We start from the raw sequence: 21,039 nt of genomic DNA, 5'->3' as shown, positions 1-21,039 counted from the left end.
TATCAATAACAGCAACAGCCCTTCCCCAACAACCCCCGCCCTAAAAAAAAACACAATACCCCAGCCCAATAACTGAGCCTTTGTAGCTGAATTGATGAGGACCCCACCCTCCCAGGCTAGGTGGGAAAATCCTGCAGGCCAGGGAGCAGGTCTTCCAGGACTCAGAACAAAGATGGTTGTAGGTGTGGCATATACAGCAAGGCGAGGCCCCATGCCCCACCCAATTTCTTAGATAATGAAACACACGGACTCCAATATTTTCGGATAATGGGATAATTAAGGCCACGACTTTATTGGTTACAGATGTGAGCGGTATTGGCTTAGGCATTGGAACTGAACCGATTATATCTGACTCCTGCCCACCATGCAGGTAGTCTCATAAGGGTCAAGCACCAGTAGGGGGAGCTCTGTTGATGCGCATCAAGTGCGAGCTCCCCCAGGATCACCGATGGGGTCGTGGCATGGCCCTAGCCCATACCCGGGCTTCGGACAGGATCCACACACCCCGGATCCCATTAACGGAATACCCTTAAAGAGGGGGGCAGGTGAAGGTCACAACCTCCCCTCCCATAAACCAGGTTTACCAATGCCTAACCGCCAAACCTTACAAAGTTGTGACGATTGCTACAAGGCAGGTGAAAACCATGTGGCTGGTGCCAATTTGCCAAGTGGGAAAATTCCTACCTGGCCCCCGCAACAGGCGACCAATCGCAGTCCATAGCAAGGCCAAGATGGTGAATGCACAAAAATATGGCGGGAGGGCGGGAGATCTGACGCAGGAGGAGAAAAGGAGACTGAGCCCCGGCTGCGCGGATGTTTAAATCAGGTGAGCCACATCCCCCGGTTGACCAGATTGGTTGGCCGTGGGTTGTGACGCAGCCGGGACTCCCAATGACGTGGGTGGCATCACCATGTCCCCTGCTGTACACAGAGAGTGCTCATGGCCAGCCTGCAACTCTGCCCCCCTGGGAAGGTGAGCGGTTTTGTCAGGAGCAGAGCAATTAGTTTCCATTCATAGCGTAAGATGTACTTACTAATGTTTCTATACAACAGATCAACTCAGTACAGTGGTACCTCAGGTTACATACGCTTCAGGTTACAGATGTTTCGGGTTACAGACCTCCAGAACGAATTAAGTTCTTAACCCGAGGTACCACTGTAATCCAAATGGCCCTTTAACCCCATTAGAGCACCAAGATCTACTTGCAGTGGAGTATTTTATTTTCTCCTTATGCTTATGCTCTTTTAAAACTTTTTTAGGCAATGCCAGTGTGGTGTAGTGGTTAAGAGCGGTGGACTCGTAATCTGGTGAACCGGGTTCGCGTCCCCGCTCCTCCACATGCAGCTGCTGGGTGACCTTGGGCTAGTCACACTTCTCTGAAGTCTCTCAGCTCCACTCACCTCACAGAGTGTTTGTTGTGGGGGAGGAAGGGAAAGGAGAATGTTAGCCGCTTTGAGACTCCTTCAGGTAGTGATAAAGTGGGATATCAAATCCAAACTCTTCCTCTTCTTGATAGTTTTCTTTTTGAAATAACATCAGTGTTGTGTAAGTTCTACTTTTAAAAGGTGTTGGTGATTATTATTTCTTTGCTCTTTATTACTTTTCAACTTATTTCCAACACGATGCAATTTGTCCTTGACAAGGGTTGGCAGTGGCCTTTTAATTTCAGAAAGTTGAAGTTATGATGAATGCATTGTTGAGATTTCATTTTGTCCACTGAAGGCCACTCGTTCCACCCGCCGTGAGAAAGGAGCTATTATGATTCTGCGTTGTTAGAAAGCTGAATGCTGCTCTCTGCAGCGCTGTTATTTGGGCTATAATTTAATGGTCTGCGGATTCCTGAGATAATATTTGGGGAACTAAGGTAACTTCGCCTTATCCAAAGGAGCCTAAAGGGTAACAATAAATGTGGATCTGTGTAAAAGGCGTCAAAGGGTAAATTGTGAAATCTAATCCACTCACTAACTTTTGATAAATTACAGTCCTGCAACACAGCAACCAATCAAACAGATGGTAAACAATTTTCTACTCCATCAAAACCTTACAAATTATCTTTGGCTGGAACCAAACGTTACATGAGTGGAGTTTTTCCCACCCCGACAGTTAACTGATTGTCCTTTGCAGTGTAGAGAAAATGTTGATGTAATGATGCCACATCACTTACTATGTTTTATATACGTTGGACCCAGAGTGCCTGGGGCCACCCAGTTAGATGGGCAGGTTACAAATAAAAACATTATTTTCTGGTCCCTCCTATGATACCTGTATTAATGGTTCTACACACCTGCTCATCAAATGTTTCTGAATTGCTATCCAGGCATTGAAGAAGGGAGGGGCACATGTCCATTTGGTCCAGCGTAGCACAGGGGAATCTTTCGGCTTCCAGAAGTTTCCGGACTCCAGCTTCCATCATTCTTGCCCATTGATATTGGTTGGGGCTGGAAGGAACTTGCGAGTCTCAGCAACGCCTGGAAGCTCACAGATTCCTGACCCTGGACACAGTATTAAATCCCTGGTCTAGTGTTACGTGTGAACCACCCCATGTGTGTCCTATGCTATGATCTCCTTTGTTGTCGCTTGAATCTAGTTGAACTTTGGCTGGATGCATATGGCTAGAAACTGCTGTGCAAATGGTCAGATGTAAGATGTTGTGGGTCTGTTTTTTTGTTGCTCTTGGTTGAAGAAGCTCAGTCAAGCAAGCTTGTCCCTGACATACTTTGGGAACCGCTGTATTACCATATGAATCATGGGTGCGGACTTCCCAGTAGAGTCGCAACAATGCGCAGCTGGAAGAGAAAAGGTGTTCAAAGGCTGGAGAAAGAAGTATCAGTGGACGGAGTCCTATTTGCCATGAAACAAACACCCCTCTGTAGCCTGGAACTTGAGTGTGAGGAGTGCGACTCATTGATTGCTGTGGGCAGCCTACAATGAGAGACTAGGATGAGGCCAAAAGGTTCTTTGTCGAGAGAGATTTTGGGGTGACTTGTGGGTTTCTTTGGGCTCTGGCTGAGAACCAGGGTGCGTGGGCTGAGTTCTGAGGGAGAGCCAAGAGCATGAGAGGAGGTGCCTGGGAAGGCACATTAGAAGTTCTCTTACTGATACCTGTATATATTTATTAGCATTGCATAAATTTGCATTGAGGCTTCATATTTGTCTTTTTAGACTCATCCCACACCACTTAGATCTATTTTATATGTCAGGTGCTACAGGTACATAAATGACCTAAAATAAAATAAAACAAAAAATAGTATCAAAGGCATTTTAACTTTATCACTAAATTGCGGCAGATGCGGAATGGGCTCCAACTGTTAGATGCTTCTGCCAACAATTAAAAACTTATCTTGATACCTGAGGTTTTTCTGACCGTATCAGTTCTTGGCTTTTCTGGCTACTACAGTTCATAATGTTTTATTTCTATATTGTATTTTCACGTTGCAAACTGCTCTCAGAGCTACGGATGAAGGGCAGCGGTCCATACATGTAACTTATTATTATAATAAATGACAATAATAATATTTCTGCTTCATTAATACGGTTTTTGTGTTATGTTTTCTTATATGCTGCCTGTTGTATTATTTCTGTAAACTGCTTTAGCATTTCTGTGAAATAAAAGGTGGCATCCAAACGATTTTAATAAATTTGTTTAAATAAATAAAATCACTTTTGCATCCACAGTGAAATGCAAATACAAACCAAGAGAATGATTAGATATTGATTGGGCATTTTTATTGGGTTCCCCCCTCCAAGTACAATGTTACCTCGGATTAAGAACTTAATTCGTTCTAGAGGTCCGTTCTTAACCTGAAACTGTTCTTAACCTGAGGTACCACTTAACCTAATGGGGCCTCCCGCTGTCGCTGTGCTGCCGCTACACGATTTCTGTTCTCATCCTGAGGTAAAGTTCTTAACCCGAGGTACTACTTCTGGGTTAGCGGAGTTTTTAAGCTGAAGTGTTTGTAACCCGAGGTACCACTGTAGTGCTGTGTTTCCTTGAATGCCTTTTCTCTCCTCCCCCTTCCTCCCCCTTGCTCTTTTCTTAGCTTTGAATGAGTAGGTCTCCAGACGGCAGGTTGATTTGTTCTACATGCGCTTTGCTTTGACTGTTCTCCTTATTTGCAGTGGGTGTGTTGTGCTAAATCATAGGGTGGTACTTGTGCTTCTTAAGTGGTTGACTGAGGCAATTTACATTATTAGGAGGTGAAAAGAACAAATGGGATACAATGGAGGAGGCTTTGGAATCAGGATAGCATTCCCATCAACATTCATCCCATACAGCAGGCCTCTGGATCAGCTCAGCATTTTAGCTGCCGGATAGTCAAAGTTAGCAAAATAGGAATGTTTCAATTATGAGTGATAGAATTGCCCCCTAGCCAGTTTTAACCTGTCCTTGCATCCAGGGGCCATTTACCTTTACCTTTTTACATTTCCATGCCATTTTAATTTTACGTATTTATTGCTCCTCCCCCCCGCCCCATAAGCTTCCATTTTATTTCCCCACCACCCTCCTATAAAAATGAATACCTGAAAAGGGATGAATACCTGAAAAGGAGCTAGCCTTTAACGGAGGCTGAAGCATGATAACTATTCCACCAGTTAGATGATTATCGAGAAAAAAGAAACAGAATAGACTGCCTCCGAGAAGGTTATCAAGGCTTTGCTGTGTATTTCTTCTTGCAGTCGGTGACATATACACACGGCAGTGAAACATTTGGCATCTGTTTTGACATTTGTGTCTCCACCTTGTTAGAAAACCAAACTTAACCTTTAATTACTGCTGCTGACTGAAGCCAGGTTAACTTCGTTCCCTCTTTTGAAAGGGAAGCATACCGCTTATGCTCTTACGCTCTGGTTGGATCCTCGTCTATTTTTCCGTGATGTTGAATTATGATGCAAAAGGTGCTTCTGACATTCCTAAAACGTCTGTGGGGTTACAGGTTGCAGAACTTCAGTGGTGACCAAAATGGAACCCAGAACTGAACAGCAGCAGCAGCAACAACAACATGTTTGACTGCAAATCTAGCAGTAGGAATTTGTGGAGTAAGCTAGGAATCTTGTGTTGGGAGTATTCTAAATTTCATTTGTTCAACCCAGCCCAGGAATGGGAATCGGGATGTATCATAGAATCATAGAGTTGGAAGAGACCACAAGGGCCAACCCCGTGCCAAGCAGGAAACACCATCACAGCACTCCTGACATATGGTTGTCAAGCCTCTGCTTAAAGACCTCCAAAGAAGGAGACTCCACCACACTCCTTGGCAGCAAATTCCACTGTCGAACAGCTCTTACTGTCAGGAAGTTCTTCCTAATGTTTAGGTGGAATCTTCTTTCTTGTAGTTTGGATCCATTGCTCCGTGTCCGCTTCTCTGGAGCAGACTTCCCAACCTCTTGTTACCATTGCATCATACCATTTTGAAAACTTGTTTTGAAATTTGAACAATGAATGCAGTGGAGGGTACAGTGGAGAGGAAATCTACTGTGGAAAACTCACTGCTTTGGATACCAACCCGTTTGTTAACTACAGCTTCAGAGTCCTGTTGAAACATATGGGAGCTGAATGAGAGCAGCACTAGAGGGATTATGCCATTTTAGGAGAAGCCTGCTTGGAGATTTTTTTTCCAACAGGCTTGTCAGCCTCAGTCTCCTCTATAAAACAGAGCAAAGAAAAGATCAATGAAGTGTTGGTTCTTCCCTCTCTCCTTCCTTCCTTCCTTCCTTCCTTCCTTCCTTCCTTCCTTCCCTCTCCCCACCCCCACCCCCTGCTTTTTCTGGCTTTATATAGAGCACAGAAATACCTTCTCTAATAAAAAGTGGGTCTGCCGTACCTTCCTTATTCCCATTAAGGCTTTTAGTAGAATAAGTTGTTTCCTTTGTATCAATAATGCATGTATGTGCATTCAAGATTCAAAATGAAGGATGAGTTAAAGGTGCTGCTCCTCCTGTGGAGATGAAAACTTTATGCTTCATTACAGAGATTTGAACGGGGCACATTGAGATTTGGAACCGTCCTTTAAAAGCAGATTGGGGCTGTTGCCCCACAGCCACCTCCACCCCACGGAAACTTGGAAATAAACTTCCTCCCATGGCCTGAGCCTGGAATTCTGAATTTCTCTAAGATGTTAGAGCCAATGTGGTGTGGAACTGAGCAGAGTGTTGGCCTGGGACCTGGGTTCAAATCTCTGCTAGGTCATAACTCTCGAACACTATATCTTATTTATCCTGGCCAAGCTCACATGGTGAGTTGTGAGAGTAAACAGGGGGAGTCCTTTATGTCGTCCTAAGCTCATTATAGAAAGGAAAGAAGATAAATGTGATAAGAACAATGTGTTTGCTGTTGTTAAAAACACACACCTTATTAATACTCCGTAACATTTTCAGAACACTGTGAATATATTAAAGCATAAGACAGTCCCTGCTTGCAGGCTCACAAACTAGTGGACACGATAGATACACAAGGAAAAAGGAGTGGGAAGAGAAAAGAATGCACCAGATACAATCCATCTCTGTGCTGATGGTTTTTCAACATATGTGGCAAAATGAAGCATTCTATCCCAGACTGGACTCCTTTCATATGTGAAAATTATCCGGAGCTGATAGCTTGATTTTGACTTAGTTACGCAACTAAGAGGTTAATTCAGAGCTGAAGCACAGCAGCACCATGCAACATTGTGCAGTAGATCTTGTTCACCTAAAACTCTGGCAGCAGTAAAACCAGGCAATATTACAAATCCTCGCCTGTATCAGGATACAGTGGTACCTTGGGTTAAGTACTTAATTCGTTCCGGAGGTCCGTTCTTAACCTGAAACTGTTCTTAACCTGAACCAGCTAATGGGGCCTCTCGCTGCTGCCACGCCACCGGAGCAAGATTTCTGTTCTTATCCTGAAGCAAAGTTCTTAACCTGAAGCACTATTTCTGGGTTAGCAGAGTCTGTAACCTGAAGCGTATGTAACCTGAAGCGTATGTAACCTGAGGTACCACTGTATCCCCTTACTCTATTAGCAAAGTCCTGGATCTGCTAAAGGGTTTTATTGAGACAACTATAGTTCTTCCAAACAATGAACTTCTGCTTGTACAGTAGATATTTCTAATAACTTTTAAACCTGACTCTTTAACTCCTCTGTGCTGTTTGTATTAATCTTTGGTCCCGGGTTCAGTGAAGGTCTGTACAGGGAAATCAGGCTTGTACTCATTCCCCTCACATCTTCAACTGGGCTTAAATTTTGTACGTACGTGGAAAGGAATCCTGCAAAAGATTGGACCCCCACTCTACCTCTGACCTCATGTTGTCTCACATGAGTTTCATTTCTTTCCTTTTGGGGGGAAAGTGTATCACATCTTCACCAATGTTAACACTTGTTAGCTTTAAACAAGAGAGTGTGTGGCCAAAGTGTGTGAGCAAACACTGGTTTGCGTACATGCTGTATATATAAACCACACCTCTCTTCCTCCCCACCAAAGAATCCTGGGAACTGCAGTTTGTTAAAGGTGCTGAGAGTTATAGCTCTGTGAGGGTTAAACTACATTTCCCAGGATTCTTTGCGGTGGGGCGGAGGGGACTGTGACGAAGGTCAGAAAGTAAAACAATATGGAACTGGGATTTTATATATGGATGCGCGCTGAGTTCCACCCAACATCGGGGGGGGGGCAGACACCTCATTGTGCGCACATGACGTCACACGTGACACACACGTGTTACATGACATGTCTCTGGAGGAGGCTGCAAAGCCTTGTCTCTCCACCCATGCCTGTTCCCTGAAGGATCTAAGGCAGGCAACCTGCGGCCCTCCAGATGTTTTGGCCTACAACTCCCATGATCCCTAGCTAACAGGACCAGTGGTCAGGGATGATGGGCATTGTAGTCCAAAACATCTGGAGGGCCGAAGGTTGGAGATGCCTGATCTAAGGCCACATCCACACCCTGCATTAAAAGCATTCTTACTTCACTTTAATAGTCATGCCTTCCTCCAAAGAGTCCTGTCATTTGTTAAGGCCCCCTACCCCCCACCCTCACAGAGTTACAGTTCCCAGAGTGGTTTGACCATCTTCCCAGAGTGGTACAATCCCTCTTCCCAGGGACCAATCCTTAAAATTGTAGGTCCAATGGTGGCCTAAGTTTAAGGATTGGCACTCTGTATGCTTGACTTTGGAGAACCTCCCCGGTAAATCTGCTCTGATGTAGGTTTTGTTTGCAGTGTCCAAGTAATTGTGTCTGTGTGTGTGTGTGTGGAGCACACATGTCCGGTGGGTGTGCCTCCAAAAATGTGTGTCTTGGATGCCTTTGGTCCCTATTCTCCCTGACCTAGACAAGCCAAAAGCCTGCCTTGGCAAAGCAGAGGCCACGTGTTGCCGTTCCCCTTTTCTTTTGGCAAAGTTATCCTTTTTTTTGAACAGCCCCTTATTTTAAAAAATAAAAAAAAAAATGTTTAACTGCTACCCATTGAGGATGCCTATTAAAGCAGGTCATGCTAGTCTTACTTCGCTTTTCTGGGTGATGTTAAGAACTGAGGGTTTTTTTATTTATTTCATGCAGGGTTCACTCTCAATCTGGCACAGCATTATGTGGGTGCTTCCGTCTGTGTGTGTGTGTGTGTGTGTGTGTGTGTTTCAAAGCTACTAATTGAAATTCAAATGTAATGAGATGAAGGCCTCCCCCCCCCCCCCCCGCCGCCCCCAATTCACCACAGTCTTCTTTTGTTTTAGTCCTTGTACGCTTGGTGCACCTCAAAAAGGCAGGCTTTGGTTCTTTGGTTTTAAAATTCAAACATGAATAAGTTTCACGAAGGTAAAACAGCCGACATCTTTTGAATGCTTTTTCTTTCAGTTGGTGGGCAGGGAGGGGGTGTGTGTGGACAATATTTGTTCCTGTTAGCTATGAACGAGAAATGGCTTTGATTATGGCGGGTGGAGCTGAGGAGGGGAGTGGTGGTGGTGGGAGAGAAAAGAGAGAAGAAATATTTAATGACACGAAATCTGCAAAAGCAAACAAACACGCAAATGTCTTTCTGTTGCCTAGGTAACTACTATGGAACACCCAAGCCTCCCAGCCAACCCCTCAGTGGGAAAGTGAATAATACTGATGCTTTGCAAAACCTCCAGTCCGGCTCCAAGCAGTCGACCCCCAAGCGAACCAAGTCTTACAATGATATGCAAAATGCTGGCATAGTGCATACGGAGAATGAAGAGGAAGATGATGTCCCTGAAATGAACAGTAGCTTTACAGGTAAATTATTTGCTTGCCTTTGTATAAGAAGGAGGAGACCAATGGGCGGGGGTGGGGGAAGGAATTGGGATGTGTAAATTGGTGGTGCTTCTCAAGAAAATTACTGCGCATACATATTCACAAAATCTTTAGCATCTGAGGGATGCACTGCTCACCGTTTGCTGCTTCCCCCCTTCCCCTCAACAAAAGTCTGTAGTTATTACTGTTGGGAATTTTCCCGTGTTAACAATATGAATGAGTGTGATCTTAGCAGAACCCATTTCTTTGACTTGACAGTTAAGGCTTTGAACCGCAGCTTTTGGCAGAGCATGTGAAAAGAAATTCAGGTAGCTGCCTGTGCGATCTCTGGACTTTTTAGCTATCAGATAGGCTAAAATAGCAATCGGAAGTTGGCTCCTAGCTGAAACGGCTGTGTTTTTCTCATCCCTGCTTTCTATTCCTTTATCAGTTGAGGAACCTGTTGCAGGAATCAGCTGACTTCAGATCCCTTACTTTGAGAGTTAGATATTAAAAATATCCTGCCATTGATTAAATAAAGGGCAAAATATTTAGGAGATCTGCAGGGTCTTATGATCCTAAGCACACATCTTTGGAAACAAGTACTGCAGAAAGCAGTGGGATTTCTGAGTGAACATGGTTTGGACCAGAATGTATGTTTAATTGATTGAGGTCACATTAAATAGGACTTGAATTTTCATTGGGCATTTTATGTGGCTGCAATCATGTAAGAGATGTTCGACACCTATGGAGGTGGTGGACTCTCCTTCCTTGAAGAGTTTTAAGCAGAAGTTGGGGGGCTGTCTGTCGTGTATGTTTTAGTTGAGATTCCTGCATTTCAGGGGGTTGGACTAGATGACCCTCAGGGTCACTTCCAGCACTACAGTCCTATGATTCTATTATTCTAGTGCAGTAGCAGCAAGACTGGAAGAGGAGTGCAGTGGCCCCGATCTTCATTTTGGGAACTTGCACCTTTGCTTGTTTGCAAGAAGCAACTTTGCCATAGGCTGCATCTGGATGTAATAGTAAACCACTGTTTAGCATTATGATAATGAGCCTAGTCCCTTCCTCTGTTGATGTGTCCCCCCATCTTTCCTCTAGCACAGGGGTCAGCAAACTTTTTCAGCAGGGGGCCAGTCCACTGTCCCTAAGACCTTGTGGGGGGCCAGACTGTAACCCACAAATAACCCAGAGACACATTTTAAATAAAAACACACATTCTACTCATGTAAGAACATGCTGATTCCTGGACCGTCTGTGGGCCAGATTTAGAAGGCAATTGGGCTGGATCCGGCCCCTGGGCCTTAGTTTGCCTACCCATGCTGTAGAACAATTAAATGTGTATCTCATCTGTGGGTTGGTCAAGTAGCCCTGTGTGTTAGGTCAGTCAGATGGGCTACATGGTATTAAAACCTGATCTTTCCAATGTGACATGCTTCCATTTTTAACCCCCCCCCCCCTTTGCAAAATTCCTGTATGGTTTGTAACAACCCAGTAAGAAATATGGATTAAAATAAATAAAACAGACAAGGTGAAAACAACAGGACAAGACAGGCATATAATTACAAACTATACAGTAATTACCGTATATACTCGAGTATAAGCCGACTTTTTCAGCACATTTTTTATGCTGAAAAAGCCCCCCCTTGGCTTATACTCGAGTGAGGGTCCTTTTGGGCTGCTCCTTCCTCCTCCTCCACCTTTGCCACTGGAGGCGGTGGCGAAGGAACCAGCAGCCTGAAAGCAGCCCTTTTGGGCTGCTTGTTCTTCCTCCGCCGCTGCCCCCACCACCAGGTTTGTGGTGTGGTGAACCTGCTTATTCTCAAGTCAGTAAGTTTTCCCAGTTTTTTTTTTAGGTGCCTCGGCTTATATTTGGGTCGGCTTATACTCGAGTATATACGGTATATGCCTCCATTTCTGAATGATCTTTGTTACTCACTGGTTACTTAAGAAACGGATCCAGCTTGGTGGATCCAGCTTGCATGTTTTTTTTACGAAGTGTCTCAAACAATTATGGAAGCAAGCAGGGTGAAAATAGTAATGTACCACTGACTAATAATCACTATGTCTAATTCTCTCTCTCTCTGTGTGTCCTTCTGCAGCAGACTCTGGTGAACAAGACGAGCACAATACACACAGCACAAGAGATTCGGCTCCCCCATCTGTGAATAATAGCAGTATCACCACTGTTCCCACCACGGAACCTTCTCAGAAGCTCCCTCAATACCTACCTCCTTGTGCAGAGGAAAACTTGGGTCCTCTGCCTGAAAACTGGGAGATGGCCTATACAGAAAATGGAGAAGTCTACTTTATAGAGTAAAGAGATCATTTTCTTGTGTGTTCTTTGTACTTGCAGATAAACAAGAGAGGGGTTGAACCTTTGCACCATTTTTGAGGCCAAGCTAGCCACAGCGCAGGCAGCCTTTGGGGCTTTCTTCTACTGGTTGGTGGTGGTGCTGGAAGTGGCAAGGAGTTAGGCAAAGGAGGGCTAAGGGCTGCCTTTTTCCTGGGGCCTGCAGGTTTCCCTCACTTGCGACTTAGAAGGGCATTGCACTGAATGTCATTCTACTAACCTCCACACATTGAAATGCAGTTTAACCGTAACTCATTCGTGCTTATTCTGAAAACAAAAGCATAATTGTTGAGGAATTTATTTAGGAAACACTATTGTCTGCAGCAATCAAACTGTTTTGCCAAACAAACCAGAAGCTAAGTGAGCCCCTGTTAAATTCTCTGGCAGGTCAAAGCATCAACAGTTTGGCAGTAGACGGTAATGCATTGCACTTCTCAAAACCTAGTCATCATTTCCCTCAATAGTAGACAAATCATAGCGTGGCAAGCTAAAACATTGGCTTCTCATTCATCACAAGGCCCAGAACCTTGTGAAGTTCTGCCACCGTTTGTCTTAGAAGCATCTTGTTTTCTCACTTCTGAAGGCTATCCAAATACTGTATAAAAATCCCTTTATCCCCTTGGGACATAAAATGTTTTGTACCTTGGCAGACCCCTTTTACTCCATTATTGTTAATTTGACTTGCTTGCTGGACTTCTATGCCCCGGTTTACCAGTTAGAGATTAATTGCCCTGGAGTGCACAAAAGAATTAAAACGGTTTTTGCCTTCTGTATTGCGAGGGTGGGTAAAGTAGTGTGTGAAACAGCGACCTTCCACTCCAGCTTTCATATCGCCAATAATCTATGGCAGGGATTGTGAAGCCCATCCTTTGAGAATGAGTCTGCTGTTTAGTAGTGAAGTCTTCAAAGGTACATGCTCCCACATAATTTCAGAGGAGGGTTAGGTTGTGTTGCAAACCCCCTTTGAGACTTGCGGAAGAAACTGTGCCATGCTATTTAAAGTGATACTGGAACAGGAATGCTATGTACCCTGTTTGTCAGCGGGGGCCGTGTTTGAGCCATCGAGGTTACTGAAAGGAAAGGAGGTGAATGATGTATCCGCTGCAAGAATTAGAATGCCATGCCTTTAGATGTGTCAGAAAGGTGACCAGGTGGATTGGTGGGGGTAGGGCAGTGGCGTAGGAAGGGGGGGTGCGGGCTGCCCCGAGTGTTATCACTGAGGGGGTGACAAATGGCAAAAATATGTTGGGGTTTTTTTTTTAAAAAAAATAGGCTCATGACACTTTTTTTTTTTTGAAAAAAAAACATAATTCCTTCACTCACCACACCCACCTTCCTACACTACTGGTAGCTAAGTGAGATGGGGGGCACTGGGTGCCACACCGTGGGGCCTGCAGGGTGCCTGAGCCACGCGTCTTTCCTGAGGGGGAGGCGGTGGGCGGACTGCCTGCAAGCTCCGTGCTGCTTTTTCAAGCAGCGTGGGGCATGCGTCTGCCTACTGCCTCAGCCGCCCTACAGCTGAGGGGGAGGCTGTGGAGAGGCTCCACGCAACATGCCCTGCCTTGGCTCGCCCCGCCCCCAGCTGCAGGACGTATGCGCTGAATCGGGCACCCGAGCAGCTAGCCACACCACTGGGGTAGGGAGAGCAGGATCATTGAAGGGCCGTGTTTACATCTGGCCTATCATACAGTGCCAGCCAGCTCAGAGGAGTGCCATGTGCACATTGCTAGCTCTGGTCCTGGCACTTTTCAGTAATGCCTTATCAGTGTAAAAGGCATTCCTTTAATCCGACCTACGTCTTAGAGCTCGGATAGATCATGAGACTCTTAATCTCAGGGTTGTGGGTTCGAGCCCCACGTTGGGCAAAAGATTATTGCATTGTGGGGGGGGGGTGTGAACTGGTCCCTTCCAACTCTACAATTCTATCTCATCCCTCATTAATTTTCAAGTGGTCTGTAAGAGGAAAGATTTGCCCCAGATCATTCAGGAACACAGTCTATGAGGACCTACGTCCATCCAAATGGGCCCACCACCATTGCATCTTCAAATATCATCGTTTCCCTTTTCTCCATGTATTTTCAGAGACTAGACTGGAAGCCATGTCTTAGAAAGTTTAATTTTTATGCTCCGTTCTAAATGAAAATGGATTTAGCTCAGATGAGTCAAAGTGGTGGCCACAGGCTATTTTTCTGTCACTGATACTTTATTTTTAACAAAGGTCTCTTTTTCTTTTTTCCTTTTCTTTTTGGTTTGCAGCCATAACACTAAAACGACGTCTTGGCTAGACCCACGGTGCCTGAACAAACAGCAAAAGCCTCTAGAAGAATGTGAAGATGACGGTAAGGGAGTAAACGCTGAAATGAAATCTGGAAAGCATTTTGCCTAACTTAAGGTTGCAAAGGAATGAGTGGAACTGGATTCTCCTCTCAAAATCACACAGCTGCTTCAGTGGGGCCCAGATTTGTATCATAATGCAGGTGTGCGGGGATGCTAAACTATGTCCTTGGTACAGATTTCCCTTGCTGGTATGTGCTATGTGTACCAGAAGCATTTTTAAAATGGCAACATGCAGGACAGAATCTTCCTAAGTTCTAGGTGTCATAATGTTTGTATATCCCCTCAGCTATAGAATTCTGTCCTCTATAGAGACTCTGAAGGCAGACTTAGCTACAATGGCATTAGCAGAAGAAGCATCCTCAGCAATTGTCCAATTCAGCGAGCTCAGCTTGCTGTTTTTCCTTGGAGGTTTTTAAGCAGAGGTTGGATGGTCATCCGTCTTGGATGATTTAGCGGAGATTCCTGCATTGCAGGGGGTTGGACTAGATGACCCTTAAGTCCCTTCTATGATTTTTCCACTATAATCACCTTGCAGCTTTTCTGAGCTGGTTATTATTACTTTTTTAAAAGAAGCAGCAGCAGCTAAAATCATAGCTACAGTTCTCCTGCTTTGGAAATTACTCTTTGGTGAAGCCATTGAAGAAGAAGAAAAAAAGGAAAAGACAATTTAATTCCATCCTTATAGAATCCTACAATTAGTCTTAAGTCACTGTATAATGCAGTGTATGGGATATTGCAGCTTCATCACTTCATTTTGATCCAATGGTCATTATTGCTTATCTTAGTGAAAATAAAAGGTGTGTGTATATATATGTTACTCCATTCTTGCAGTGTTATTTCCCAGCAGTTATTGAAATAATAAATCAGATTTGATATTTGCACCCCTTGAGAGCTTCAGGATGCCAGCCAGTTTCCAACTCAAGAGACCCGGCTACTTTAATTTAACTTGGGAGAAGAAAATGGGGTATGTAACAGCAATTTAAAAAACAACAACAGGTAGAAAGCTGAGAGAAAATGAAAGGGGCAGCAACACATGCCTGATTCTTAAGTTCATTTTAAAACAAAATGAAACAAAATGGTTAAATGCCCTCAACTTAACTTGTAGGTCAAATTGCTATGCGTTAGGACCAAACTAGAGTTGATGGTGGCAACGCGGGTGGCGCTGTGGGTTAAACCACAGAGCCTAGGACTTGCCGATCAGAAGGTCGGCGGTTCGAATCCCCGCGACAGGGTGAGCTCCTGTTGCTCGGTCCCTGCTCCTGCCAACCTAGCAGTTCGAAAGCACATCAAAGTGCAAGTAGATAAAGAGGTACCGCTCCGGCAGGAAGGCAAATGGCGTTTCCGTGCTCTGCTCTGGTTCGCCAGAAGCGGCTTAGTCATGCTGGCCACATGACCCGAAAGCTGTACGCCGGCTCCCTCAGCCAATAAAGCAAGATGAGCGCCGCAACCCAGAGTCGGCCACGACTGGACCTAATGGTCAGGGGTCCCTTTACCTTTACCTAGAGTTGATGGTGGCAAGCACAGTTATTCATACACTTCCCCATCCTCATATGAATCAGGTATTAAGGCAGCGCTGGGGCAAAAGTGACCTGGGAGAGTGACCTGCAGGTGAGGAAGGCTCAACTGCATGTACCATTGAAGCTTAAAATTAGACCCTTACAGCCAGGGCCAGCCCAATACATTTTGACACCTGGAGTGGACCCCAAAATGGTGTCCCCGGGGAAGAAGGGATCAGGGAAGATCCACATGAGGAACAAGTGGAACATTGACCGCCGCCTGAGGCAGTCGCCTCAACTTGCCTCATGGGTGAGCTGGCCCTGCTCTCAACCCTATTAATACATAACTCCAACAGGCTTCTGAACAAACAGAAATGATACTGCTACTCTCACATCTAGCCTGGCCCGTAGCTGATCGATGCATTAACAGTTGTTCTTCAGAAACTAGCAATTGCAATTTTTTTGAGTTTGTTTCCAAAATGGCTTTTTAAGAAGCATTTCTGTTATACTGAAATTTGTATTACACCAGCCTGTGTGTGGGAGGTGTCCCTCCAAATAATGCACTCCCCACGTTGCCCTACGCTAAGTAGTTTCTTTAACCCCAGCCTCCAGACCACATTTTTATGAGAAGCCTCAAGGCTGCAGCCCTGTGCTCCCTTCCCTCGGAGCAAGTCCTTCTGAATTCAGTTGGGCTTACCTCGGCATTGACGTCTCCTGTCCTCTTGCACAAATCGGCCATTCCCATTTCAAAATTAGGGTAACAAATAGGTGGTGAACTCCAGCAAATAGGCACAATTAATATATCCCAGTATTATAATTTTTAATGAGTAGACGTGTGATTGTACGGCAACTCCTTTATTCAGCAAATGTACTTTCTGCAGCCTGTTGGGTAGCTAATGAATACATGCATCGGCAGGGGGTATAAATGTCAAAATACTTAACCGTTACTTTATTTTGATGTGCACCGTGATTTTCTTCTTTTTAAATTGTGAAGGATGTCCTGTGGAGCAAATGAAGGGAAATTCTTTTTTAAATGATTATTATTTCCAACTTTGAGTATGGGAATGTGACCTCAGTGAAATAACACTGGTAACTTTGCATGGTTTACGCATATGAGTATATAAAGATGTGATTATGCTTTATATTGAACCAGGCCCAGTAGTTCAGCCTTTGCAAATCTGGTGCTGTGCTGATGTCTTGGACTGCAACCTGTGCTGACTGGGGCTGATCAGAATTGTAGTCCAAAACATCTGCGGGGCAACAGGTTGGTGAATCCTGCAGTAGTTCAGCTAGTCCACTGTGGTCTCCTCTGACTGACCCTGGTTCTCACTGGTGTTTCCCAGTGATACTCCTTGAGATCTTTGAGCTAGATGTGCCAGGAATTTGCTCTGGGTTGTTACATATGAAAAAGTATGTTATTTGGGCCCTCCAACTTGGACAAGTGTTTAAAAATCATGCAGGTCATTTTTACAGGTATAACCATTAGAAAAATATATAACTGGACATAATTTTTGGATGCATTCACTGTCTGTCATATGGCAGCTATCTATTACCAGTTTTGAATTAATCTAACCACAAAATACAAATCTGGAACAATTAACAATATTTTTACGTTGTCGTATCTCATGTTTGGAGAAATTCTGAGATTCTCTGGCTGACTTGTGCTAAACCGAATCCATTATTCTTTTATCAATCATTTGCTTGCAAGTTTTATCATCTTTCATTTGCTGGCTGCAATTTTGTTTCTTGACAAAATGACATCCCCAGTCATTCATAACATTGTTAGCAGATGGAAATGGTATGCAATAAGTAAATGGATGATTAAATTGCGCTTTATTTAATAGAAGCTCTCTGCAAGTGGTTGTCCCTTAATGCAACCATAAAGTATAAAGTAGGACTTTATACTTGAGGCATGTAGTTTCTAGAGTAGGACCAAAGTCCAATATGCAGCAATCAACACGTATATCGAACTCTTGAAGCACACCTGAATAACCAGCTTAATATTATCCATTTATTTGGCTTTGAAAAGGTAGCTGGATGGGTTCACCAACCTATGAGCATGGGCCCTGAGCAGTCTCAATTCATTCTAATGCAGTTCTGCTCTTCTTTAAGAACAAGCTAAACTGGACTGGGGTTTAGTTGTTAATTATTTGGGGACAAAAGAAGTGGTCGTTTAATTTAGATAATGTAATAGTTGAAGGTACACCAGCTTTCCTTTTGAGGCTCCAATTCCTTGCATGTGCAAGGGCTCTGAGTTAAGCACTGGAGCTCTGCCTAGTCACAAGGACTTTCCAAAAGGGATATGCAGGCAGAGTCATCTTAGACGAAAATGAATGGGAAGCCCAAGTTCTAGATTTGGCAAATTAAACTGACAAGACCAGACGGCCCCCATTGAGCCAGGGGGTGGGAGGAGAGCAGATCCATGTTGTTAGCCTTTTGGAATGAAAAAAAAATAAATATTTTCAGTATTATTGTCAGTGGCCACAGTGTCCCTCCAGACTAAGGTGTCGTGGCATATGGGTTTGGGCTAGGCTGGTACAAAACCTGGTGTTGGTTCTGCTGTATACTGGAAGGAATTTCTTGCTTGGTGCTGGTGTCTGAATTTTTCTTTTAATTTTTTTCTATCTCACTTACTGCTCTTCCTTTGGAGAAGAAGGGGTACACACGGAGGAACTGGACAGTGAACTAGGTAAATCATCCATCTCTCATTTTTGCACCGTTGGTTGGACTGCACCGTTAACTGCTTTAACATCCTTTTCTTTGTATCACTTTTTTCTTCTTTTAATTTCAAGCAAGATCTAACATAGTCGTATCCAAAGGTGTTTTCTTTTCTTTGTTTGTTTGCTTGTTTTTGCTTAAGCATGTCATTTTCAAGCAGGGTTGTTGCTGTCCAGTAGAGTTGTGGAGCCGTCAACCCTTTTCCCCCTACATGACTCTGGGTCAAATCCGGCTAAGTCATTGGACAAGCAGAATGACTTCAGCTCACATAATGTAAACTTCTCCGCCCTCTTCTGTTTCTGCAAGCCCCCTCGCTCTGCCCCAAATCTGCTCTGTATTGTTGGGGAAACCCCTGGAGCAGTTGGGGTTGTGTATGTACAAGGAGATGGAAGCACCAGTGCAGAAACAGGAGTCATTCCACTCACTTAATGACTTGGTTGGATACAACTCACTGTTTGAAAGTGTTTCTGTGCTACAGGACATGTGTATATACTTCTCATTAACGCTAACCACTATTGCTTTTATATTCAGTTCGCATTTGAAGTTGGGTCCTTGATTTGTGAATCTAACAGTAGTCTGGAATGCCACCATAATAGTGTAGGGTCCAGTGCTTGCATAACAGATTGCTTTCTGCCATGACTCAACTTTGTATCATGCCCTCTCTTGAACCCACCTTTTTTGGGGGGCGGGGGTATCTGTGGTTCCACACGGCCTAAACCGCACCTGAAACTGCCAGAACTCTGTATATTTCATCAAGCTTGCTCTTAGCATTGGGAATTAAGAATCCAGAACCGATTCCAGAAATTAGGCAGAATCTGGATTACAAGCCTGGTTCTATTTTCAGAGCATGGCCATTTCTCACCCTGACGAGCTAGACTAGACCTGCAGCTGGCATGGTTATGATGCCATCATCGAATCTCCAAAACCATCAGGCAATTATATCTTATTGCTTCGTCCCCCACCCACTATTAGACACTTGATTGCGTTTGGATGTAATGATAGCTACAAACCATAGTTAGGGAGGTTTGCTTGTGAATGAGTTGTGTGCTTGTGTGCACTTCCCAAGCGGGCTCCGCTTTGTTCTCTGAGTCGGGAAAACAAACCATGGTGTGGCTGAGTAGCACCTGCAGCTGAACCAGTGCTTGCAGTTTGTTTAAGATGGCCTGTGATTTGCTTCCCGACTCAAGGAAGGGAGGAGCAGAGAGTTGAGTGCAGCATCACATACCTCCTCCACAGACTTGATTTGCCTAACTATGGAGCTGGCCAGCGGTTTGTCCAAACAGCTCTACCTGAAGTTTCTTTGTTGTACACTGCATCCGTTTACTGCACAACAGTTAGTCCTTCACTGATACAGCAGCCACGAGTGTAGCTTTTCTTTAAAGCGTATTAGGAAACATGGTTGTCCTACAACATGTTATCACCCTTTCAAAATGTAGCTCAGCAGCTGCAGTGTATGAAATGTGCAGTTCCTTAGTATTCAGACACATGTCTGTGTGTGTGTGTGTGTGTTTACTAAGGATAAAATGCATCCAGTCCCACTTAGAGAATGAACTTTTACAGAATCCGAGGGGGAAGCTGATCCCTTAAGACTGACAGCGATGGTAGCTTACTCTAACAAAATGTTAACAAGGCGAATATAAATAGAGCAAAATAGTGATACACTTAGGACAGGTACCCGAAAAGAGGAGCTGCCTCTGGCACTTGGGTTACAGGATGGTACTCAACCAATCTTCTTTTTTCCCCCCTCAGAGTAGAAGCATTCAAATCAATAAACGTGTATACTCAATAAACAGATGTACTCTGAGTAAAACAGAAGTTGATTTCCACCGAACATGTTTTAGAGATTTGGGATACAATGCAACGTTGCGCTTTTACAAATGTTCCATCTGCACAAACCTATCTGCATATCAAGCATATCTGCTTGCCAGATGGAACAATCCCCCTTATGTTCTGAGGGGTTCTCCCACCCCACCCAGTTTCAGGAGGAGCAGAGGAGGAGAAAACCCCCTGGCGCAAGTGGAAAAACCCTTGCGCAGATCTTCCGCGGACAGGGTTTGTCAGGCGCACCCCACCCTTTTGACTTGTTCATCTCCCACTTGTGGGTGTTCTGTTTGCTTTTGATATTCATTGGGCCTTCTACTTCACGAACAATTCTTCTTCCATACGCTGAGCAGCAGGCCTGCTTTGCAGCACGCGCCCTGGTGTTCGAAGCACTAAACTCTATGAAAGGTGAAAGAGACGGTTCACGTTTCCAAACGCTCTAGGACAAATGTTGGAGAGTTGCAGCTGGTCCTTGGCTCTCTGGCAGCTCAGCTGTGTGCCCCTGACTATTTGGAGCTTGTACTACTTTATCATTCACTCATTTGTTATATTTCTAAATATACATCCCAAAGGGATCTCATGGTGCTGTGCAGCAAGTAGTAAATACTGTAACACGGCATATATATTAAAACATGGGTAGGCAAATTAAGGCCCGGGGGCCAGATCCGGCCCAATCGCCTTCTAAATCCAGCCCACAGACGGTCTGGGAATCAGCGTACTTTTACATGAGTAGAATGTGTCCTTTTATTTAAAATGCATCTCTGGGTTATTTGTGGGGCCTGCCTGGTGTTTTTACATGAGTGCAATGTGTGCTTTTATTTAAAATGCATCTCTGGCTTATTTGTGGGGCATAGGAATTCGTTCATTCCCCCCCTCCCAACAAAATATAGTCCAGCCCCCCACAAGGTCTGAGGGACGGTGGACCGGCCGATGGCTGAAAAAGTTTGCTGACCCCTGCCTTAACGGTTAGAAGTCATGGTGAACAAAGCAAGGCTCAGCTCAGCCCTTCCCACATGCTTGACCAACTTTTTTTAACAAAAATGGCAGTGTTTAACAGCTGCAAAAAAACAACACCACTGATACACACATGGCCAGTC

General features: G+C 44.5%; 1 protein-coding gene across 49 annotated transcripts in view; it reads left to right on the top strand.

Moving 5' to 3' along the window:
* Nucleotides 1–21,039, top strand: part of MAGI1 (membrane associated guanylate kinase, WW and PDZ domain containing 1) — a 485,140-nt gene that overhangs the window by 349,634 nt on the left and 114,467 nt on the right. For 33 of the 49 annotated variants that reach the window (XM_083424561.1, XM_083424564.1, XM_083424559.1 and 30 more), the window contains 4 exons: nt 9,014–9,220; nt 11,320–11,533; nt 13,827–13,909; nt 18,057–18,092. In XM_083424561.1, coding sequence (XP_083280687.1) covers nt 9,014–9,220; nt 11,320–11,533; nt 13,827–13,909; nt 18,057–18,092 — 540 coding nt within the window. The remainder of the gene's footprint in view (nt 1–9,013; nt 9,221–11,319; nt 11,534–13,826; nt 13,910–18,056; nt 18,093–21,039) is intronic. The other 16 variants (XM_083424577.1, XM_083424567.1, XM_083424562.1 and 13 more) reach the window with 3 other exon arrangements.

This window comes from Podarcis tiliguerta, assembly GCF_965153285.1.
Source record: "Podarcis tiliguerta genome assembly, chromosome: 2".
Classification (NCBI taxonomy): domain Eukaryota; kingdom Metazoa; phylum Chordata; class Lepidosauria; order Squamata; family Lacertidae; genus Podarcis; species Podarcis tiliguerta.
The sequence above is the reverse complement of the archived record's forward strand: the minus strand, read 5'-3'. Positions and strand labels throughout refer to the sequence as shown.